The sequence below is a fragment of the Aythya marila genome, assembly GCF_965140915.1.
Source record: "Aythya marila genome assembly, chromosome: 8".
In the NCBI taxonomy this organism is placed as follows: Eukaryota; Metazoa; Chordata; class Aves; order Anseriformes; family Anatidae; genus Aythya; species Aythya marila.
In genome coordinates, this window is record NC_139049.1 from 22691328 (window position 1) to 22716753 (window position 25426).

Sequence of the window (25426 nt, forward strand, 5' to 3'; positions counted from 1 at the left end):
GGAAGCAGGGAAGAGGCAAAAACACCATTAGGAAACTTGAGGACCCAAATGTTGTCTTCACCAACATTTAGTTTTGCACACTTAGGAGCCAACTCAGGGTACTGCGGATCTCACGTTATGCACTCAAGTAAATACCAAAGACTACAATAGATGCCAGCAGTACGTGCTATAATTTATAGATACATTTCAAAGAAAGCATTCTTAAGTGAATTTGGGCTTTGATCTCCTGTTTTTCCCCTTGGGGGTAACAAAAACATTCTACCAACCCCCTAAATTCTTAACCCGTCTCTGAGGGTGTTTTCACTAAGGAACTTGTTTTATGTCTCTTTTCTAGCCAAGCTCATCACTGTGGTATGGCTCCTTTACACTTCTTCCCCACACCCTAAACATTTTGCATTACATATTGCGTATACTTGCCAGCACTCGTATTTTCCAGTGAAAGTTCAACTGACCTTAAAGGGTTGCCTCAAACCTACCTTAACTTGTTTTATTAAGTGAAACTTCGGCTGCTGGGGGAGGTCGCCTGGAAGGTTGTGCCTCACCTCTGAAACTTCAGATAAATCCAGCTGATCTCGGAACAAACAAATTGGTGGCCTTTTATGTAGCTGAAAGCCCGGTTTTGCACACTTCAGCAAAAGCACACGCTGAAACCAGTTTCACACCAGGAAACCCTATGCGGGAAAACTGACCTCCCTCTGGATTCGCTCTTACAGAGTGGAAGGGCCACATCTTGCACGGCTTTACACACGCACAGCTGATGCCCAGGAGAAGCTATCTATGTCTATTTTAAGGTAACAGAGCAGAAAAGCTGTATCTTCACTCCCATCACAGAGTTTGCTTTGCTTGCTCCCCAGCTGGCCCAGTCAGACTGACAGGGATAACTGACACGTGTTTTCCCTGGGGTTTTCAAGAGCAGTTCGGGACCGAGCACTGTAGCCCTCCGTCGGACATTACTGGTTAAATCAACTTCCATATCGTACAGGCTAGGTTTACAAGTAAAAGAGGACTTGCTAAACGTTGCCCTTAAAAACAGACTGGCTTCCTGGAGCTACTCTGAACTTGTTCAACTCCACAGTCCCCTCAAGAACTCAGAGGAAAAAATCTGGCACTGGGAGAATTTCTTCCTTCTCCATACCCAGGCTGGGAAAATTTTCAACAGCACTGATGGCACTTACACAGAGATTCCCACCAAAACCCGCGAGCAATCAGACGCTTTGAAAACGCGCATACCCCTCTTCAATTAGAGCCATGTGGCTAGCAGGAGGCAGAAGCTTATTTATAGCTCTGAAGTCAGACATAACTCTGGCCACCTGAAGAAGAAGATCAGCAGAACGAGAGGAGCTGTTTTAAAATGCCACTTTTCAGAGCTGACCTGTGCTTTAAGTTCAACATTTGGCATACAAGATGTTTGTAAAACGGGGAAGAGCTCCCTGCGCTATCAGGGAAACATCTGTATCTGAGTTTAAAGAGCAGGTGATTTATTTGAGATAGATTGATGTACCAGGAAGCTAGCCAGAAGAAAATGTTTTTTGAGGAGCTGATAGTAATAATGGTTCAGAGATTCACAAGATAACAGGTACTATATGAGAAATATCCTAAATACAATACAACAGAATTCAATTGCTGTTGAAAGTAACTGAAAACTGGCCCTGCAAGGAGCTTACCTGCTTTCTGCTCGCTGCTTGCCTGGTTTGTCCTCTCTTCTTCAATTGACTTTCCTGAAAGCAAACTGTTGACCTTAGGTTGTCTCTATCCAGTATCTCATGAAGCACGTGCATTGAATTAAATAGGAGGATTAAAATTATGGTTCCTGACCAAAAGAGTTTACAATATAAAACCAAAAGGTGGGAGAGAAAGGACAGAACATAACTGCTACATAACCAAGAGAAATAAGAGCCCTTTTTATAGGCAAGGACCGTATGCAGCTTTATTTATATATTTGTACCTATCTACATCCATGATATATTTTATATTTATATATGCTTTATCCATATTTAAGCTGAGCATATGCTTTTTCTGAGTTAAGTACTCAGTTTTCATGTGCCTTCTGCAAAACCTATTCTAGCCTTATTCTTTCCAAGGTTAGCATAGTGCAGGGATGCAATTAGTATTGTGAGACCGAGCATCCAGAAGACAACAGCTGAGGATACAACAAGTTTGGGAATCCCTGCATAAGCACAACTTAATTCCCAGCTTTGCAAGCTATGGTGCTGGAAACGACTTCATCTCCTCACTCTTTCTCATGAGGGAACGCACTGTAAAATATATTTTACAATTTCAACAGAACGTTGCTTTGGCAATGGGATCATTCCTTTGTACTGCTATTATCCAACGGGAAAAAGACCACTTATGTGCTGAACCCCTATAAATGCTCGATTCCATCCTGGTTTTAATTACAACTTTCTTCAAACCGCTCGCTGCTTCTACATCAGGTGCTGATTTGGCACTATTGAGGAAACAACCAATAAACTTCACAATCAATCTGCAGTTAGTAGTCAATCCAGCTCAGCTTGCTTGTTGTTTTCTTCCTTTGTACATTTTCTCAAAGAAAAGTAGCAATAAATTGGAGCCATGTGGTACACGAGAGCAGCGGTTAACTAGTCGCACGTGGTCTCGCTCCAGTCCACTCACCGAGTAACGTTACGGCGTCTGCGCCTCCCACTTCAACACGAGTAGCCAGAGCCTGATGAACGCCATCCAACCCATAACTTACTGTCTTCGAGTGACTGAACGAGTTAGACGCCAGTTTCAGCCAGCATAACGTTAATTGGTGTCAGTCCTTCCTCCACAAATGTGGGTACTTGAGTCCTCCATGCACGTTTTTCATCCAGCCTATCCTTTCTGCCTAGATATCAGAGCTCCCAAAGGTTTACCCCATTTCCAGGCGAGACTCATCTAACTTTCCCCAACAGCAAATATTCACCCCACCCCCCAGCACTTTTCACAGCTCACCGTGTCACCTCCTTTGCCTGCCAAGCCCCCAGGCTGCCAGTGTTACAGCGGAGGCGAGCGGGCTGCAAGGAGAGCACCCCTACATCAAAGACCTGGGGCTGGAGGGGCCCTGCTGCACGGCACCACATCTAACCCACACAACAAACAAAAGGGTCAGCCCCAAATCCAACCCAGACTCGGGACATGCACAGCTACCGCGGGAGCATTCAGACGCACGGAGTTTTCGCGTGCCCTGTAATTTCAGCTCGATGAGTAAATTCTCTCCGGCCACGTAACTCAGTGCAGCCATTTGTCACCGAGCTCTGGGGAGCCGTGCAGAGGGAAACAAGAAGCCTTTCCCCGCTGCAGCCTGTCACCTGGGCAGTCAGCATCTCTCAGCACTTGTGCTGTTGTATAAATTACGTCCCTCCCAGCTTGGTCAAGGATGGCCATCATTCAGCACGTATGTAATCTTCGCTATTTTATTGTCTCATTGATGGAAGAATTAGCTCACAGCGGGAAACACATTAAGAAAGGACTAGCAATTATTTTGCCCGTGTTGCTAACTTCTTTAATCCCCAGTAATCTCTTCTAAGGGGGATTCATATCTACTCAAATCACTTCACAGGAGACATACATAGCTTAACAGAAGCCCCTACACGCCAGGGCTGGGAAAATCAAAACCCCTGCTACTGCTCCTGCAGAATATCAGACACTTCAGCCATCACTGGAGAAGGGATCGTAACTTGAAAACAGCACGCAAGGGTGAAATCAAATTTCTCGATCCATTCCATTTTGAAGGAACTGTTTCAAAGGGCATCATCTAGGTCATAACCTCTGTTTCTACAATAACAAGCCAACCACAGCTGAACAATAAGAACCTAGTTTTGTAGTAAACCTCTTGTGGTGTTCCCATCTGCCCAGAAAGAATCTATTTACCCATTCCAGAAGCTGGTATCAAATGCAGCAAATCTTTCTGGTCTGGAGACATAATTTGTGGGTCCCAAAGCTCCAGAAACTATGGCATGTCCAACAGCATCCTCAATTCACAACACTACAGAGAACCACTGTGAGATAAAAACATCGTCACGTATTCCTTTGTATTGATGCCATTAAGTGAAGCTGCTGAGCACTTTTCCATCTAAGATGTGGCAAAAAAACAAAGGTGAGATTCAACCCAGAGAAGCTCGAGGTGATGTAAGTGGTAAAAAATTATCAAGGCAGCGTCATGAATAATGACAGCTCTTGATAAATGAGCTCAGAACGGAATGCTGAGCAATTTTTGCACTTTGTTGTTCCCAGACTCCTGACTTTCACAAATTATTTACCTGATCTTTCTTTCTTCTCTGGGTTATCTAAACAGCTTTGTCTTTTCCATAATATCTGCCCTACGGCGGTCTTCTCAGCCTACTGCTTCAGGTTGGTATTCCTGCAATGAACAGAGCTGGGACTGGCCTTCAGTTATCGCTCACGTGTGACTAGGATACAACACAGTAGCCCATTAGTTTGCTGGAGCTGCTCATGCCAGCATTAGAACGTATATTTGTTAGATGATACAGCTTTATCCACTTCTCAGTGCAATTCCAGAAGTTTCTAATATGCAACGCATTAGATGGTGCTAAAGCTGGCTTACATCAGAACATTTGCTATGCAAAAAAGAAAAAAAAAAAAAGATCTGCTAAGGCACTTTATGAGCTCATTTGCTCATTTTGATTCATATCAGCCAACATATCCTGACTTTCCAACTAAAGTGGAAGACATTTTCTTAGTCGGTGGTTAGGTAAAGCCCGAGTTACTTAGAATTGCTTGGGAGAAGAGATGTTTGTAAAGCAAAGCTGTCCACTGTGGGCAGTTTAAAGCAAAACCACATATAATTTATCCAACTGTTGCAAATGGGTCCATCAACATGTTTCAGACTCATTAACGTTTTAACAAAAATCCATCAGATTAAATCAAATACATGAAAGAAGATCAAAATACACAGAAACTGTTTTCACTGAGTTACAAGCAAGACCTCTTTCAACAAAAGTTAGCAGCTAGGATAGTTCTGTATCTCACCACCTGTGTATGCATGACTTCATCCCTCTCTAATCTCAAAGATTACAATGATGCAATAAAAAATACTTTATCAGCGCTGTACCCGTGCAGATCTACGCAATATGAATTACAAGATGCTTTTAAATGAAGCTCCACAGTCTACGATCTTATTTCTGGCTGGAGATGAATGATTACAAATCTGACTCCAGTGTATCAGTGGAACTACTCAAAGGGAAAACTCCAGGGACTGCAAGATTTTTCATTCATTGGTGATGACATTGTTTTCACTTAGAGTGACCAGGGAATAAACTGTTTTCCAGAAATTTACTAAATTTGACCCAAAAAGTTAGCTTTAGTATCTTATCATATTTATAATGCCTGTGGAATTTTGTTGAATGCTTATGATAATGACTCTTGAGCTTGATTTGGGATTTAGAAAACAGTATTACTACGTAACAGTGAAGACAAACACAAGCTAATTTGGGACTCTTCATAAAAATACCACTATTTATACACTCAGCTGCCTCTGTGGTAGAGCTGCTCACCTCATATGCAGAACCATACTATTAGGACTGTGGCATCAATTCATTAATCAAAGTGACAGAGGGTCCCATGATCAAACGAGAGAGCTTCTGGTACTTCTTATGACAGCAGCACTTGTGATACAGCCATACTGGATCCATTTGCAATTGCACTGGAAACCAGCTATTTTCTATACTCAAAGGAATTCTGATTTATGATGTGCTTGAAATTACTGTGGATTTCTATTAAAGACAAACACTTGGCAGCAAGGTACCATACTTACCTGTAATTTAGTTATGTAACAGTAGTATCCTCCATAGACCCCACATCCTTTGGGTTTTTTGTTTTTCAGATATGCAGGTTCCAGAGCCAACTTGGCGTTTTTTAAGAGTTTGGCCTTTTTCCTGAGGCCCTAAGCAAACCTCAAGCCATGAAGGAGGAGGGAATTTATACAGGCCTGCACAGACTCAATCAGCAGTTTCCTTTCCGCTGACATCCACAGGAAGCCAGCTTGTATGGAAAGATGGGGGCATGCAGACATCAACAATTACATATATGCCACTTTTCCCACATTTAGAAATGAACGGTTCAAGGCTACCTATGTAATTAGTGTCTTTAATGCATAGGAAACCTCTACTGGCTGGCAGATTTTCTCTTTGAAAAACGTATTCATTCATTCTATTACTCAGCATACACAATAGTAAACTAAAGCTTGCAAGATGACAAAAAAGGGTCAAAGAAAACGTTAGGGAAAGTTGTAATATTCAAAGGTGATAACATCATTTCCAGTTGGTAAGCGTACCACTTTAAAATATATCTCCTGACCCAAATATTCTAGGTATACTCATAGACCCAGCTACTAAAATAAAGCTTGGAGAGATGGCACACAAATTTATAGAGTCATACATCCTCTTAACTTACTTCCACATTCTGAAGATGGTATGATCGCCTCTAAAAAGAGCAAACTATGTTTCAAGCCTGCAACACTCATTAAATCATTTCACTTATGCATTTTTAGCCTGTTTTCAGAGACATTTCTGACATGTGCCTTAGAAACATCTCCCCTGTGATCTACTGTTACTTACAGGACAAAAATTACAGACTCGGAATCTATCTAGAAAAGTGAACGGAAAATTTAGTGGCCTGAAGTACAAAGAGGTAACATACCCTTCCTCGATTGTAACAGAATTCATGATGATGCAGTTTGTTATCTTAACTTTGTCCTTTATGGTACACATGCTGCCAATGATGGAGTGTTTAATTGATGTCTTCTCCCCCACTTGCGTAGACGACCCAATGATGCTGTCTGATCCAACCTAGGGAGGAAAAAAATGGAAACTGGCAAAAGCACCAGTATGTGTTCTCCATACATGTGTTCCAACCAGCATGTCTCAAGCACTCATCCACAGAGCACACGCTGCTCTCGCCTCAGGGATTCTTGGCAGAGGAAAGACCAAAAATTTGGGGCCCATCCCGTAGATTGGACAGTCTTCCCAAGCTTTATTAGCTCAGTAAAATTCCATTTTAAAATTTATCAAATTAAATTAAAATTTACCAAACATGTTCAAAGACAGAAACTGAAAGGCAGGAACTCAAGAGAGAGCCTACAAGCAGGCACTGGGCTGTACCACTCACACTGCAGTTCTGTACATCAGAACTCATCCAACAGCGGACTGAATTTTAGGAAGCAGTTCTCGAAGCAAAGGGCATGCAGACTGTATTGAAAGAGCAGAGACGAACAAAGGGAACACTTACCATGCCTCTGTCAGTGATCTGTGCAGACCCGTGAACCAGTGGCTCTTCCAGACCCAGATTAAGCAATAGTTTGGGAACCTGAATAAAGAAAGCAGCACTGGAATTTAACACGACTAGGCTGTATCTGTATGGTACATAAACTGCTCAAAGATGGCTTTGGTTTCCATTGCACTTATGTCATAAACTTACTAACTTAAAGGAAAATGTAGGTTCCTGAATTTTAAATCTCCAACTGGATATGTGGGGTTTATTGTCCTCCCATTTGTAAAGGAGGCAGGTGTGTTTCCACTGCAATGTACTGCATGTCTCCCTTTAAACTCAGTTTGCCACCAGCAGCAAGCATGCTGCAGGTTCCAGCAGGACACAGCGGCATCCCATATACTACTTTACAGGTTTGCCCATCATCTGCCATTTTAAACGCACTTCAGAATGTTTTATCATTCGGTAATGCAGCAGAGAGATGCAAGTAGGATCAAATATAAAAGAAACTGGCTTAAAAAGATGACTGTGTTTAGCCCACTCAATAAGGCAGCATGCTGAGATGCAGGCAAAAAAAAAAAAAAGTATTTCAGATGTGTAAGAAGAAAGAAACTACAGTTGATCAAGTAGCTATTCCAGATGGCAGAAAGCTGCAGAAGAAAAGGCTCTTGACAGAGAGAAGACAGGTGTTTGATAAGCAGACAAAGTAGCAACGGTAATAGAGAGAGACACGGTCCATTAGGTAGCCAAGAACAAATCCATCGAGAGCAATTCTGAGCTGGCTCCCAAAAAGAAAGGGGAGCCAGTGCAGCAGGAGGATGGGATATCACGCTACCATTCCCCCTTTTCTAGGTGAAAGAGCAGCCTGAGGCACTCTGCTTCTCCTGGCGTCAGGCTGGGGCCAAGGTCACACACCACAGGAGAGGCGATGACAGCAGGGATGAGGATCCCAGGCGAGGCAGGAGCCTTGCAGACACGGTGCTGCACAGACACGGGGCTGCACAGAGCTGCTTGCAGCGGTGAGGCAATGTCAGATGCACCTTGGTGTGACAGAGGTGGCAGGCAAGGAAACACAGAAGGTGACAAACCGATGCGTGAGTGCAAAGAGGCCTGTGCCAAGGCAGACCACGTGCCTGAGTGAGAGGCAGGGCATGCTGTGGATGTGCAGAGCTCTGCTTGTGCTGCTTGGCCAGCTGACTGCCCATCGGGGAGGGCAGCTTGTGTCTCAGCACGGGGATGGTTTAACTGGGATTGCCCAAACGCAGAGGAAAGGCCACTCATTAAGCCTCTCTCTTCCCTACCTGGGCACCTATTTTGACAAAACTCTTCGGAAAGCTGTATCTTCCAGATCTCTCTTGCTGTTAAATTTGGCTGAGAGTCGGCAGCAATTTCCACACTTGTCAGGAAGGAGCTGCCATCCAGTGCGATACGGTAAAATGGCTTCCTTGGAAAGCTGGGGTAATGAGAGCTGATAGCTAGGGAGGGAACCTCAAGCAGATCCTACAGATCTGAAGGAGTTGGGATCAGATCAGAAAAAAATATCTCAAGATCTCAAATGAGATGATACTTGCAGGAAATTGTTCAGATATTCATAATATGACCAGCCCGTTTCCCTTCCAGCGTGCAAGGATGGGCAAATAGTGCTGTTTTTCATATGATAAGAATTTTCACAGTTGATACTTCATTCAGATGAATAAGATGAGCTCAGATGAGCTCACATCTCTGAGCTACCTCTTCAGGTTGCCTGCTGTCCCCAGTAGACATTTCTACACCTGTAACTCTTCACCTCTTGGAGATGTCTTCCTACTAGACTTACGTTTTCTCTGTGTTTTTTTTTTTTTTATTATTATTTTTTAAAAGCAACAAGGTAGGTTATATCCTTCAGTCCAAGCCGCAGGCATTACAGAAAACCACCAGCTTACCAAAACACCACAAGCTAGGCCAACCCAGCTGGATTACACACAGGCTTGGTGAAGGGACATTGTCCTCACCTGCCACAGGGCAGCCACGCCAGATAGCTCCAGGACACGCCAAGGCGTTACCTACAGCGTAGGCTGGAAGGATTCCTGCTGTCCAGTGCTGCTCTGTGGGAAGGGAAAGAAACAAGGAAAGGCTCCTGGCCTCCCTCAGTAGAAAGGTGGTGTGTTAAAATAAATAAAGGATTTTACCGGCCAGAGCAAAACCCTTATTAGAATCAGTCGGTGGTAGTGCAGCCTGAGGGGTGACCCAAGAAAGCTACCAGCTCAAGCATTTTACTCTGAAAAGGAAGGTTAGATAGGGGGCAGGAGTCAGAGGGAGTGCCTGGGTCAAGGGAAGGTTTAAGATGTGTTTGGATTTAATTCATCTTACAAAGAAACTATTTCCTGCTATTGAAGATAACTCCCTCCTGAACCCACCTGCCCACACACAGGCTGCAGGCATCCAGAAACCCAGCTGGAAGTGAAATGATGTGAGTAAAGTGTTTCCTCACCAGAAGGGCAATGGGTTAGGATGCCATTCCTTCCCACGGCTACTGGACTGGACTGCTACTGCTCTGCGAGTCTGTCCTCTAGGACAGCAAAATTATAGGTGCAGGCTTTGCTCGGAATCAGAATCTGGTCTGTGAAGACCACGAGCAAACAAGAAACCAGAAGTCTTCACGAGAGGCCAACAAAACAAGGAAAGAAAAAAAAAAAGGACGTAAAACTATATGTGTATCTTTTATCAGGATTAACGAGAAAAACAAAATACAGGGGCACCGAAGAACTCCTTTCTCACAACCCATCATTAAGCTCCGTTTTATGCTTTACCTCTGCATAGTTTCCTTGGAAATTTTACCATTCTGGAAAAGTTAAAAATTCAAAGAAAATCCTTTCTGACGTTGAAGGCCCCAGTGTGATTTCAAAACACTAATTCTATGTACCACCCAGGAGCAAACACATTTCCTGAACTGACCAAAATGTAGAATATTTAGGTTAAAAAAAAACAAAAAAAACAAAAAAAAACAAGCACCACCAAAACCCACATGGAGTCTGACTGGCTCAACTCAATAACTTTTTACTGAAGTGGCTGCTGCCAAATGTACACGCACACTTCCCCTAGCAAGCGGTATTCTCCCTTAACCCTTTGGGCACACTTGTTCCTGATGTTCCTGGGGAAATTTTTCCCTTTCTTACAGCAGTGCTGCCTCCCTCCTCACTTTCTCACATCCCTAGCTTTAAAACAAATAACTTCATTTCTGTGCTCCTCTGCAGGCACCGAAGAGAAAAAGCTCCAGTGTGTGAAATCACTCTGCCATGCTGCAATTCTAATTTGCATAAATTCATTCATTAATTTTAGTAAAAAGAAATCAACTCAGTCTGAGAGCAAAGGCAAGGAAATGACCACTTCCAGGACTCCCATTACAACATACTGCTCTCCCAGCCCTGCTTCCAGAAACCCTGAGTCCCTAAGAAACCTCAGAAACCCTGAGAATCCCCCTGTTGCACACCCTTACAATCTTGCAAAACTAGAGGAAATTGTCCACCCTCACAGCATTAAGTTCATCACTTGGAGAGTAAAGTGAGAACTTGTAAGTTGCATCAGCCAGTGTAGTTAAAAAAATAATTCATGTTAGGAGTAAAAGCTTTTAATCATCATCTCATTAGCTAGGATTTTTATAATCCTCCCCTACGACCTTTTATTTTATGAATTCTCAGTAGTGTGAAAGTAAACGAAAGCTGCAACAGATCAACACATCACCTCTGTATTTACCTGGAGTGCCAATGTACTGAAACCTGTTTAAAAAATAATTCTTTCATAATGGAAAGTATTAGGCGTTCTGAATGTATGGGTAGTTTTAAGACTTCCTGCAAAACATTAATAATCTTTGCCATTATCACTTAGATAAACATTTGCTAAGAGTCCAGTCAGAACTGATCTTGCCTTTAGGACATGGAGGACACTGACTGGATGATCTATTAAAGCTACTTCCAGCCTTATTTTCCACACTTCTTGACTCTCTTGTCACCGACAAATCCCAGAAAGAGTATCTGGGGTGGGGATTTTCTTGGCTAAATCAAGGCTACGGAGGAAATTAGTGACAGAACTGTTTCCTTGTCTCACGTCCCTATCCAGCAACCAGGAGGGTGATGTGCGCAGATAACGTGGCACTGGTTCAGTTCCCACACACTGCTCGGCTGTATCACAGGGAGACATTCTTGGAGACCAAAATATCCCTTAAACTGCTGTATTCCCAAGTGCCCATTCTTCATTTTTCTCACCTGTCGGTTAGCTTCAATATACAACCCCAGAGTATTCACTCGGAAGCACAGTCCCTCTTTCATTATATGGACGTAGCAGCGCACTTTTCCTTCGTGGAGCGTTTCGTTCATATCTCCTCTATGATCATTCCAACAAGAGTTATCTGGAGCAGGTTTCAGCAAGCTATTATCTTCCTTTATGAAACTATAAATGTCTGGAGAACACACACATGCATGAAGTTAGACAGGATTTAATGAAATGCTTTCTGAAGAGGAGTACTATTAAAATACTGTTGGTGAAGGGAAATCTTTGCCCCACATCATCTGAATGGCTAGATACTTAGCAATCATTAACAGATTTTATCACATCTAGTGAGTAAGTGCTTATTTTTATTCTGCAGGTGGGAATCAAGGGATCAAGACAAATGCAATGTTTTGCCCAAGGTCAGACAAGGAGACTGTGGAAATGCTAAAAATAAATTCCACCATCTGAGATCCTGTCCAGTTCCCAATGCAAGGTGGTTAAGGCTTTGTCTGTTGCCCTACACAATGGAATTGCCTCCTAAAATTACATTTTCAAAGGTGCATTTATCTATACTGGATTCTGGAAAAAAAGAGCACCTAGCTGATTTGTTCTTGATTTACACCAAAATAAACGAGGACAAAAACATTCGTAAAATGCATAATACTATTTAAAAGAGAAATTTACTAGAACCTTGTTATCAAAAAGTGAAAGAGAAAACAAAACAAAACAAAAAAAAACAAATATTTCAAGCTAATTCTGTTCTCTTTCCAACACTTCAGCTGCAGTATAAGGGATTTAAAACCTTCACTGAATTTCTGATAGTCATACTGACCTAGGGATGCTTGTTCCTTTTTCTTTTGGTCCTCTTCTTTGTTGTTGAGTCCCTTCTGCAATGATGTAGGAGAAGAGAACTGTTTCCTAACCAGATGTGGAATCAGTTCACTCCGGAGAGATGTGATTGACCTGGGGAAGGAGATGCACACCTGAAGTCCATGAACTTTAAAACTCACGTACCTTCATTTTTTTGCATAACATTAGCATTTTGCAGTTTTTCATGAGGACAAATCCAAATGCCAGATAGCCCAAGACATGTGGCACTAAGGCAATGTCCAGCAGTCATGTGCTTTCTTAATACATTAATTTATAAAGGAAGGTTCAAAACAGGGAAAAAGCTTCATCTTCAGAACCAGTTCCCCTATATCATAACAGAAATGCCTATAATTTAATAAAGCATCACCCTGCAATTCATGGTGGTGTGCAGATGGAATGCAGAACAGTGCCAACACCACAATGGCAACAACTGAAATCCATTTTACATGGCTTAAAAATGGCATCTGTTTACAGGAAAAGAGAGAATAAAGTGTGTATAGGGGAAACCCCAAAGAAGTTCCTTCTCTTTATGACAAAAGTATGGAAATGCTCAAGGATATCTGAAATATCTGATTCTTAAATGAAGATATTTCTAATATAGACATTAACGATGTCCTCCTGCACACGCGAACCATCAAGAGCACTTTAAAGTCTCAGCCCTTTAACCAACAGAAATCAGCAAGTTTAGGTCCCAAGAGTTTCATATTCTTTAGGCACACCGGTCCAAAATACATCAAATTCAATAGAAAAGCTTCCAAAGATTTCAGCATTTTCCCCATGTACAGATTTCAATTTTTGCTATATTAATTTTGACACCTCAACAGCAGGAGTCAGAGAAGTTGTGAGAGGTTTGTGATAAAGCAGGGACTTGAACCTAAGCCACCAATGCTTTAAACAATGACCACAATCACTGGATTATCTCCCCTCTTGCATCGATTTATACATTACAATGAATCAAGAAGAAACCTTCCCAATAGACAAATATCAGTGTAGAAAGTCTACTGTACAATGAGATTATAACCCCGTAACTTAATTTTGACTACTAGAAGGTAATTCTATTTTTCAATAAAGTATTTGGAAAAAAAAAACACCAACAAATGAATCATTGTTACAGTTGCAGAGCATGAGCTGCAGTCTTAAAAGAGCTTTATTGTTGTTGTTTCATTATTTTAACAATCTGCATTTAGTTACTGAATTGTGGATTATTGAAAGTAGCGCTTGGGAAAATCATGCGGAAAATAAACTGCAAGTTGGCACGTGTAGCAGGAAGTGCTAAACTTCAGAGGAAGGACTGGGAAAACTAAACACAGAGAGCTTGACTAAATGAACTCATCAGATGATAACTTGCAAAAGAAGGGGAGTTATTCAGAATGGAAAATAGCAAGGCTAGGAACAAATAATAGGTGAAATTAAAAGAGGAAAGTGCTGGAATGAGTTTGCTGAAAGTAATTTTAAGTTGGCAAACCCTCTAGCTAAGTGGGATCTTAAACAGCTCACGCTTTATCAAACACAGGTCACAACCCTTGCAGGTCCCTGTTCAGGTGAACACCACAGACAGAACTAAAGGCCTGAACAAACCTTCCTATCTCGGACTTTGACAGGAGGATTCAGATGTGATCACCAGTGCAGCCCTAAGAAGAAACATGGTGTTTTCCTTTTCCTCGACAAGCTTTTCCTCCAGTCCTTCACTGTAGGTCGTGCCACATCCTCAATCTGGCAGCGGGGTCATCTCGCCCATCCCACATCTGAAATTCTGCTTTTATTTCTTTAAAGAAAATGGAAAGCTCTGGTCTACAATCTCCGTTCTTTAAAATAACATCATAACCATCTTCAGATAGCTGTATTTCAGGAACTAACGAAGCAAACCACTTCACCCGTTGATCACAAACCCTCTCCGTGCTAACCGTCTGCAGGCGCGCCCTGCCACTGCCACCCCACGTGTGGCTGTGCAGATGGGCACTTTACTAGCCTAAAATGTTTGCCTGCAGCTGTGCCATTCAGCAATGATTTCCTGCTCGGGTTTTATACTCCATCCAAAACCGACAATCCTGTGTTTCCCTCAGAGGCTGGCCATGGCATTTATAAGATATATTACCTATAAAATAGCCAAGTATTTGGCAGCCTTAAATAGTCTGATGCAGAGGACAACACAACACGGTAGGAAATGAAAGCAGCGGAAAGGTGGAAAGACAAAATTTTTCCCGGTTTTCGCTGTTTTACTCTTTCTTGGCAAAGTTCCTGCAGTTTTCCTGCAATTCTCTGAAGTGTTAGCCACATTCCTTCGGCAAACGTGGAGAAAGTCTCTGGGTCATCTATAAGATGTGGCCCAGGAACACACCCTTCTTACTGGAAAAGGAAAAAGGGGAAAGTTTGCCTTTGCTTGCTGTTTAAGCAGAACTTATTTGTAACATTAAAGGAATTTTCCTTTGGAAAGAATTAAAACATTTGCAGCAAGGCTCACAGTGACAAAAATTGGGGAATTTTTTGTGACAGATCTTGCAAGCGTGGATATATGAAGTGATAGCGTGAGAATATTATCTGACTGTCAACAACTGGGGAAAGCAAACATCTGGCTGGGACTAGAAAAGGAACTCAAATCAAAGGAGGGATAGGAGTGAAGAACCTTCGTCAAAAGAAAAAAATCAGTTATCAAGAGTTTGGAAGTACCAACCAGCCTGTAACCCCAGTTCAGGAGAAAAACTGAATAGGTTTCTGGTCCAATGTGATAAAAATTCTTATAATAACATTCTGAACGACTCGTGTATATTAAGAATTAGAAAGTGTAAGATGCTAATTTTAAAGAAAGCTTTTTTTTTTTTTTTATTCTCTTCAAATTGTAAAACTTGGCAGCACCCTGGTTTCTAAGCATGTTATTTCCTCCAGCACCAAGGAGTAGGAATGAAACACCCGGTGAAATCAACGTAAAGAAAAATCTACTATATCCAGGGGAAAGAAAGTGGAGGGGTAGGTAGAAGGAGAGAAGGGCATAGAAAATTTTGGCAAAAACCCAGCAATAAGCCAAATTTGAGTAACCATGGTCTGACACCTCACAGGCTAATCCAGTCGGTAGAGACGATAAAAATGAACCTGCTTTTGAGAAGCATTTGCCAAAATAAACATGCTTTTGTAAATTCCAGCCAAAGTGACAAGCCTTTTTCGTGGTTTTTCATTCCCCAGAATTTTATTTTTGAAGTGATATCTGTCTGTTTTCACCTCAGCAGAAAGTAGCAGATTTTCAATTAAACTGACAAGTAGCAGGTTTTCAATTAACCCAAGATTGACAGTGCCAATAAACTGCTTCTTGTAAAGGAAGGGGTACCCTGGAGCACCTAACGTGGCTTCAGTCTCTAGAGAAAAACGAGAAATGGCAGCAGTTCTGGAATGTGTTGATTTTGATAACATTTCAAGCATATAAATGAATAAATATATCCGGGATGGAATCCTCTGTTCAGGCAGTAGGTCACAACAGAAGAGGAAATCAGCAAGTGTATCAAGAGACAGTGCGTACACAGGGGAAATGAAGGCAACGGGGCAGCTGAAATTCATGGTGTGTGTGCAAGAAACAGCTGGAAATTCAAGATGAGATTAAAACAACAACAAAAACCAACAACACAACAGCAAAGGAATTCCTGGGAAAAGTCATATGCTTAATGTTAGCTCAGAGGACACATCACTCCTCTACAGTCAGCTATCCTGCCCTGACCTGGTAATTCTTCTCAGACTTAGGCATTACAAATCTAGGATATTCAAGAATAAATTTATTTAAAACCTAAAATACTCAGATACAAGAATGGATACTTGGCCAAACAACTGTAACTTTACTGAATACTGTCACCATGGGAGAAAGAAGTACTACATGTATGCTTTTAGAATCCCTTTATCCCTGGTCCTGCTCATGGTGATGTCTTCCCACTATTCCTGGCATTTCTGTATGACAGAAAGGACAGAGTTAAAATTTTGACTTCCACCCAAACCTTAACTCGTTAAGGACAGTAGGTGAAAATATCCTGCATCTTAAAATTTCATATTTAAACATAGCTAAGCAGAAGTTAGAGCAGTCTGTGATATTGCAGAGGTAAGTCTCTTTGGATATTTAAAGTCTGTATCTCTTTATTATTATATTATATTATGGATCACAGAGGGCCAGCTCAAATACAGCTGTCTCTGGGATGAAGACAAGCTTATTGAAACTTTTGTGAGAAATGAAGAACAATGGAGCCAACTGAAATGCAAGACGGGTTTGGGAAAAACAACCCATCAACCAACCAAAGACAAAGATGACCAGCTAAACTTAAAAACAAATATATTTCACAATCTTTCAGTGGATTGTGATTTCTGCTCCTTAGATGTACATATGGCCGGAGGCTCTCTTTCAGACAACACAAAGAATAACGGTTCTGACCAATGCTGGTAAAGAAAAAAATCTCATTGAGTATTTTCCAGCAACAGAACAGCCTACCTAAGTCTAACTTTAAGTCATCTTGCAAACGGCTGGGTACTAGGAGGTGCTGCTTGGCAAGACCCGCTGCAGGATGGGAGCATCCCCAGCTTTTCTTTCCTGCAGCTATTCCTTACAAGCCTGAACAGGACTGTCAGTTCCATTTACCAGCTGTCATTCATTTTCATTTTCCATGTTTAATGTTAAACACCATAAAACAGTATTAATGAGTATTAGCATTTTAATATCCTTCCTTTTTTTATTAATCTGTGATGAAGCGTGAAATGTACCATTGCTGTCAGCACCCACCTGTGAAATCTGCTATTGCCCTCCCTGGACTGGTTACAGGGGGGTCTCACTTGCTATCATTATTAGCACAAGCAGCTATTTCTACAGGCACAGATAGCGTCTGCGATTCCTAAAGCAAGCAGATTAATTAGCCCTTTTCTTACCCAGTTTTGTCTTTTTTTTTTTTTTTTAATAGTCTAATGTTAGCTTTTGTATGACTCTGTGCATACAGTGGGTTGGGTTCTGATCTCTGCTCTGTGGCCTTGCACAGAGATTCTTCAGATCACATCAAAAGGAGAACATGAGGCTGTATTTCAGACTGGTGCTCATAATTAACGTTAGAAATGTATACATAAATACAACTAAACAAATCCTAAGGCACTTATAGTTTTGGCCAAAAGAAGTTGCGTGTTTGCTCAGAACAATAAAGATGTAAGAAACGGGGAGAGAGAAAGAAAAAAAAAAAAAAGGGTGTGTTGGAAGAAAGAGAAAAGTTAATTCTGAACCCTGTAGGTACATAGTTCATGGTTCTCATCGCTTAAAGGATAAAGCCAAATAACATTTAAAAATTCCATGTAAGCTGGGAGCTCTCTTGTTGAATCTCAACGTTATTTTCTCCTGATCCTTTGATGGAGATTAAAAATTTCCATGTGAATACAAAGAAAGAAACAACAGTTACTCGGAGATTTTTTCCCCAGCGTTTAATGCTCCAAACTAGAGCAGCCAGCCACCATTCCCATCTCCTCCCCCCTCCTTCAGGAAAAAAAAAAAAAAAAAAAAAAAAAAAAAAAAAAAAAAAGTCAACTCACTTTGAAGAAAAGACAAAACAGGGTCAGGGCAAGGGGGATTAGGGAAATGATATTTATATCATGGACCAAATTAAAATGTCAATGCGAGAGGCAGGCAAACAGCCCTTGCCACATATATACACCAGGCATGTTTCCTCAAGGAAACAGGAAAGAGATTTGAAAAGAGTTAATGCAGTCCCGAGTTAATACCACCTGCCTCAGACTCAACACCACTTAAAAGACAGTGTTTGGGTCCATTTCCCACAATGCGGTTTTAACAAGCACAATGGAAAAAGCAATTACGGGCCTTTTCCCCTTCTTCTCACTGATTCACTGCTAAAAATGCTGGAATTTCTGAGACATGCTAAGAATGCGGAGAAAGCAGGCAAGGACTTTGTACAAAAGGAAAAAATATCAAATGATAAATTTGGAGGGCGTTCCACAGCCCTGCAGAAGGCTAATCTGCCCCTCTATCTTTCAATAATATATATATATATATATATTTTTTTTTTTTTGGTGTATCCAAACCTAATTATAATAAAGGAAAACTCTACAGCAACCAGGCAAGCCCATAAACTACCAGGCAATCACTTGTGCCTAATGCAATAATCCCCAGCACCACTCATGGCATCAAACAGATGTTATTTCTTGCTACACCCTATTTGTCATGTTCTACTCTCAACAATTTTTACTACAAAAAGAGTAAGTTTCTCACACAGCCCCAATTTGATATTAATTAACATATTTATCAATGCCTTTCATTATTTTTGGAGCTAAAAGCCTACAGAGAACAGAAGGAAACTTTGAGAAACTTTCTGCTAAAAGGCAATTCCACATGACTGCATTTGTGCTTCATTTGTCTTTCCATACTATTTTCGACCCCAAACCTTCAAATCTGACAGCAGCCTTCTCCCACATCCATAATGGCTGGAGAAAGCACTTGAAAAGCCATCGCAGAGCAAGCCTGGATGACTGCACAGCTTTGCTTTGGAGGCTCAGGGTGATGAACGACTTCCTAAAATTGCAGGACCACCGTCAGCATCCTGCGCTCTGGTCGCTGGGGGCAAGCAGGAGGCAGCACACAAGTGACAGTCGCGGGCATCACAACGCAGAGAGGATCCAGATCAAAGAATGCAAGGGATGGTAGGGCTGCAAACCACATAAAAGCTGTTCTCGAGCTCTCCCAAGTCTGGATGCACTTGAAGGAGCAGGGATCTGCTCCCGCTTCTGCCAAGAAACCCTTTGGGAAACGAGGCAGCTTTCCCAAAAACTGACCGCAGCAATTAAAACTCCTTAGCTACACACTCAATGCCTTTGAAAGCGTGCGCGCAACTCAGCCCAGGTCATCCGAGCAACCTTAACTCTGCCCACTCACAAAGCAGCCTGGGACACCAGACTAATGCATCTTTTGCCTGGGAATGCCAGCAGGTTTAGACGTTTTTAGAGCTTCTCTCTGACCAAAATCTCGGAGGCCGTCGGAGGCCACCCAGGGTGTTTGGCAGGTCGTAGGAGCTGCTGAGGAATGGATCTCATTCATTCCCAGACAGCATCCCATTCTTCTAAAACAAGCGCACCTGCACCAAGTGCGTTTCCTTGCCAGAACTCATCTTCCCCCATTCTCTCCCACCTCCGCCTTTGCAACCATCTGTGTCTGAGTTACCAACTCTTTTCTAAATGCCTTTGAAATCAGGCTCCTTTTCTGAAAAGTGCATCAAACAGAGGCATTCTCATAAAATGCCTAAGCAAACACACGCATGCGATGCATTTGTCAGGTTGACACATATCCATAAAACTGTGTAAACTTTAGGTGTGGAAGTACATGTTTAGATAGACTTATGCACTTCAGAATTTGTCCATATAAAACACCTCAGTGTCAAAAAATATTGATATATCTGCAGCTTTATGTGGGTAAGTTCTTTCACCCTGCTCCACTGAGGCTGCACTACAGGCACTGAAGATTTGTGTCAATTTGCTCCACTCCATGCAAGCACTGCTCTTGCTTTTCTGCAACCAAATGGATGCGTTCCCAGTTGGTCTCAACAACACGCCCCAGTTTTCAGCAGCCTGGGAGATAACCTGGAAGCTCTGATGTTTAATTCTTCCAGTTCTGCTTTCACCTGTACCATTTCCATATCCTTCTCTCCAATAATCATTCTTACCTTAAATCTCATCCTAACTGTTGATCACTAGTGCTTGCTCCAGCCCTTGGGGAAGTCAACTCCCATGTTCTACTGTGATACAACTAACTTGTTTTTTTGTTTGTGTGTCAGTTGTCACTGTCCTTTCTTGAAGAACTCCAAGACGAAGCTTTTTGGCCAATGCATTCTATCTCCTCCTCTTTACTCACTGTTCTTTCAGGGTGGTATGCATCTGGAAAAGACTGGTGTAAAACGTTCCATGTCCTACATTTCATCTTTGATTTAGGGAAATATCACATCTTGTCTAAATCCAGGACTTTGACTTCTACAAAACTGGTAACTGAACTAGACAGCACCCAACATTTCTTATAGACTGGCCTGTAGCTCTTTAAAATGTTTTACTTTTTTGTTTTTTAATTATCATTTCTCTTTATTGTAATTCCCTGACTTACTCTATTCAGGCACGTGTGTCCGGGTAGTGCTTATTCTCCCTTCCATACGCAGGAAGGGAGTTTCCCACCATGACAATCCAATGCAATGATGAAGTCAGCAACAGCATTATGGGTATCTTTATCGCTTTTCACATTTCACTGGACTGGGCTAAGGCGTGATGAAATTTGGTTTTGAACTGACATCCAGAATACAATAACTATGAAAAGTAGAAGAGTAGGGAAATAATTACTATTTTATATAACAATTACTCTCTTTTCCAAAAGGTCATTCAACCCCTGAGTAAAAGGTGATGTTCTGTATTTCAGAAGGTGGTAGGGAAGAAAAGAGATTTAGAAACAAACCAGGGAGGAGAAGAACAGAAAACATTATCTTGAAAAATTCTTTAAAGCTGCAAAATCTTGGTGAGAAATTCAGGTCATATGAACAGAAATACAGGTGAATTGTGTCCTCCACCACAAGTGAAATAAGCCATGACAGCACAGGTAAGGACTGCATCCTCACAGGAAAATGTCTAGCAAGAGAAGATAATCCATTCACCCCAAGTATTATCCAACATGCAAGCAGTGCTGTGGGGAAGAGACAGTACTGCACTGAAGAAAGAATGCTTAAGATGATACTTTCCAAGTGGCAATGACTTAACAAAATTAAAAAAAAAAAAAAAAAGAGAGAGAGAGAAAAGCACACACAGATGGATAGACGAATTCTCATTCACCACTGGTTCAAAATCCCTGTCTCATATGAAGACAAACATCAGTTTGACTAAAGACTACCCAAGGAAACTGCAACTGCATGAAACAGTGGAAAAAAATAGTTAATTTTTAATGTTTATTATCAGATCAGAGCAAGCCCAGCTGAGGCCACCAAGAGGGCCAGGAGCACATGATGCACGAGGAGAAGCTGGGGGAGCGGGGTTTGCGCAGCCTGCAGAAGGGAAGGCTGCAGGGGGATCTGATTACAGTTTTCCACTACCAAAAGCGGAGCGATATAGAGGACAGCCAGACTTTTCTCAGACTTGCACAGTGAAAGGGCAAGAGGCAATGGACATAAGCTGCAACAAGGGAAATTCCAGTTGGGACATAAAGAAAACAACTTTCCAGTGAGTGGTACAGTCCTGGGACAAGGCCCAGTCTCCATCCTTTGAGATTTTCGAAACAACTGCAAAAAAAAAAAAAACCCTGAGCAACACATAAATTAGCTCTACTTTGAGCAGGAGGACAGTTTAGAGACTGCAAGAGGTCCCTCCCCAACCTAAATTTTTCTATAATATTTGCATTGCTGGTTGAAAAGCCTTTTTCACATCTTTTATATGTTCACTTTTCAGAGGAAACCCAAAGGGTCATTATCCAATTCTGCAAGTCATGGTTAGAGGACAAATTAACAACTTTTAACATTTACTTCACAGAATTTTGCACTAGGAGCTGCTTGCACTGACAGAATACCGTGCAAACTGTGACCAAGTATGCTTAAGCATCTCAGGCACATGAATAATAAAGCATACCATGGTCTCAAAGACAGATTTGCAGTTAGTCATGAAGATAATCAGCTCCAGTTCAGCACATCCAAAGATCTGTCTGCTCCCTGCTAGTGCACTAACAGGAAGAGTAATTATATTTATTACAGAAATGATTTGGAGAAGAATCATAATTTGTTTAAATCTAGTTGGGATCATTACGTTTTCTTCCCCTGAGGTTTCAGGAGAGAGCACAACTGGTATCATGGAAGGATGATAAAAGCAGCAATACTCCGGAGGAGGACAGCATCAACAAATTCAAGTCCTGGCATTTCTAGTAAGGAACAGAGAAAGCTCCAACAGCTGTATATGTTTGACAAGGAAAGGAAATGGGAAAGATAAATTGCTATTTCACATTCTAATAGATTAAATGCACTGAGGAGGAGCTTGGTGGTTTTTTTTTTTTTCCCCTTTTTTTTTTCCCCTCTCCCTTTCCTTGTTTGGAGAGCTACAATCTATTTGCCCTGTCTTCACACAGTATACTTCCTGTAGGAGCTATTTGTTTATCTACCCATTTTAATCACAAGGAAAGTATTCATTATAAAAATCTCTCTTTACAGCAGAGGAGAAACCTTCCAGCCACACGGCTGACACATGTTAACTCGCAGGTATTCACAGAGCAGGTTCTGTTTTAAGCCATCTTTCAGGCAGCCACACAAAGACCACCAAGCTGGGCGTTCAGCTCTGCCAGACCTCCCCCAGCCAGCAGCCTTTGCCAGGAAACACAGGTGACAGCCTGAATGATAAAAAGGCATTTAGAGGGGGAAAAAGAAAAAAAATGCACTGGTTTAGTCTGGGCAGCACCTTAATATAAACCTGCGGGGGCCTTTGTGTACAGCACAGCACGCAGCCGGCCAAGCAGGAGCTGCAGCACAAGTCACTCGCACCTCCAGTCTGCACAGACCCTCTGCCTGCCCCAGACTGCCCCGTCATTTATCGGGGAAAAGAAGGGTGGCTGCACTGCAGCTCTTCTCCCAGCCGCCGATTTCAGAAGACAGAGCACAGAGGCAGCAAACCTTCCTCTCCCCGGGCTGGCCCAGAGGAGGTTTTCTGGACAGGGTCGAGGGGAGCTGAGAAGCGAAGCTGCTCTGGGAGCGCAGCTGAAGCAGCTTGGAAAGGCAGAGCTCTATGACCTCACACGATTTGCTCTTATTTATTTCAGCAGTTCAGAAAAAGCAGTGTTTAACTTTGCAAACAAATCATACTGACTTTGGCTATGAAGTCTCCTGCAGCTTTGCTCAGTTCAGAGAAGAGTTTCTCTACACCAGCAAATGCTGGCAGGCAGCTCTGTGCTGGGAGAGCTGCAGAAGAGCCGCCCTGGTGCCTTACCTCCAGCTCTGCCTCCTCCGGCTGCACCCCCAGGGAAGGCTCCCCGGGGGGAAAAGTGGATTCCCAGGCGGCAGGTGAAGTGTTAGCATTCAGCACTCCCAGGACGAGGCACTGCAAATGCTTACTCAGGCCTTTCAAAGTGACCGCAGGGCTGCTGTTTGTCATTCTTGCCTTTCCAGCACCGCACATCATTCCTTCACCATTCCTTCTGGCCACAAAACAGAGCTGCCCAATTCCCAGGTGACCCAACACTGGAAACAGTGGCTTTTTCTACGCCCAGCAATTCAAAAGTACTCGATTCAGGACAAAATGGTGATTTGCAAAATACATTAATATATTACAGAATGCAATTTTTACTTTGCTCTTAGTATGGAGTGAAAGGAAAAAAGGGAAAGGACACCACAAAAGCATGTGAAGAGGTCTAATGTCTAAGAGAAAGATGTGTGCTAAAAATCCCCTATTTTTTAATATATACAACATATAGAGACTTTTGAAATGAAGTTCAAATGTCTCCTTAGTTTAGAAAATGCAGCTGCTACCCTTGTGCATAATGGAGCAGCCATAACATCTGAGCAAACACAAAATGGCATCTGCTTTTCGAAAAAAAATTGATAGTTTTCAGAGGTGGCACAACTGGGGTGCCTGTAGATAAATTGCCCAGCATTTCCTATTGTAAGTTTCTGTTTTCATCTGTTTATAAACTTTGCCAAAGTTTAACTGTTTTGGCTGAAATTACCCATGCCAGGTGTTTGCCTCAAGCTGATTTTTTTTGGATAGCTTCATCAAAAAAGAGTCTCAGTTATTTCCAAGAACAAAATTATGGAAAAATACTTTGTTTTGTCCATGTTAAAAATATTTCAACTGCTCTGCTGAAAAGCTCTCGCATTTTCATGCTTGCAATTTGGCACACAGTCATTTTTTTCGTCAGGGCGTTACATTTGTAAACATAAAAAGTGCCCATACTACATCAAGCTAAGTCTGAAAAACCACTGTTTGCACATGCTTGGAAAAGATCTGCTTTGCAGCTACATTTTTTTCAGTCATTCTACGCTGGGCATGCTCCATTCTCTCTCTCTTCCTGCAAGGTAATTGGGCTGCTTATGCTTTACTCCATGGAGTACCAGAGTACGCTCCAGGCCAAGGTTACAAAGGCTGAGCTGGATATTCTTTGAAGCTCAGAGCATCACATCTCGTTCTGCTGGCTGACCTAGCAGGTGATAAATCTGTGCTGATAACAGCTACTCCATTAGCACGAGTCACAGTAGCCTGACTGAATTTGAATGACACTCTTAGAATTAATATATATTCATACATACACACATACCATTCTACATGAACATCAGGTAACAGTTTGGGCACTCAAATTAAGAAAAGCCAGACCTAATTAAGGTTGTATAAGTAAAATAAGACCTTGTGCGTACACATTTTGACACAATCCTTCAAAAACACATTCACCTACTTTTCCTCTCTCGCCAGTCTCGATCTCTTCTTCGCCCGATGTAAAGATGGACTATACCCTGGGGATGAATCGAGGCTGTGTAATGAGGCAGAAGAATGACTGCCTCATTTGTTAGAACATGTGTGTTAAATACACAAGGCAGAGGGCTGCGAGAGGAGAACTGCTAATATTTAAGGTAAATGAATGATGCCAGAAGAATCTTTTTTTTTTTTTTTTTTTTTCCAACTCCCTTCTGTCAGAGGAAGTTTAGAGATGCTGCTGAATGCAGAACACAAATCTAATTTCTGCAGGTTGCCTCTGATTAAGTACTTTTCATTTGATCAGCACCAACTTGTGGCAACCATCACGATGGAAAAGATTCTTCCATCATTTTAAGAGCTGTGCATAATACTAAGGACTGAAAAACAGCATACTTAAGACAAAGATGCTTCGAATTTCAACCGTTTTGTGCCTTAGTTTCCTCCCCCTTTCAGAATGGAGACAGACCCCTACTTTGCTAATAGAGGTGCTTGAAAGATAGTTAACGATATGCATGCAGGGCATTCTAGTGTCAGTGAGGAGCATCAAGAATCTGAAAGGAAAGTATTTAGGCTGTCTTCAGAACTGGGTTTTAACAGTAAGCAGGTGGGTGGCCTTCATCTGAACTACAGAAATTACATACCATCTTAAACAGCATCTCCTTCA

The 25426-nt window shown here is 42.0% G+C and overlaps 1 protein-coding gene across 1 annotated transcript in view; it reads right to left on the reverse strand.

Annotated features, from left to right (window-relative positions):
• EIF2B3 (eukaryotic translation initiation factor 2B subunit gamma) overlaps positions 1-25426 on the reverse strand; it is a 95228-nt gene that overhangs the window by 16152 nt on the left and 53650 nt on the right. Inside the window, exons 7-10 of the mRNA XM_082765997.1 lie at positions 12302-12432; positions 11466-11659; positions 7246-7323; positions 6658-6806 (exon numbers count right to left, since the gene is read on the reverse strand). Of these exons, the coding sequence (XP_082622123.1) occupies positions 6658-6806; positions 7246-7323; positions 11466-11659; positions 12302-12432 (552 nt within the window). The remainder of the gene's footprint in view (positions 1-6657; positions 6807-7245; positions 7324-11465; positions 11660-12301; positions 12433-25426) is intronic.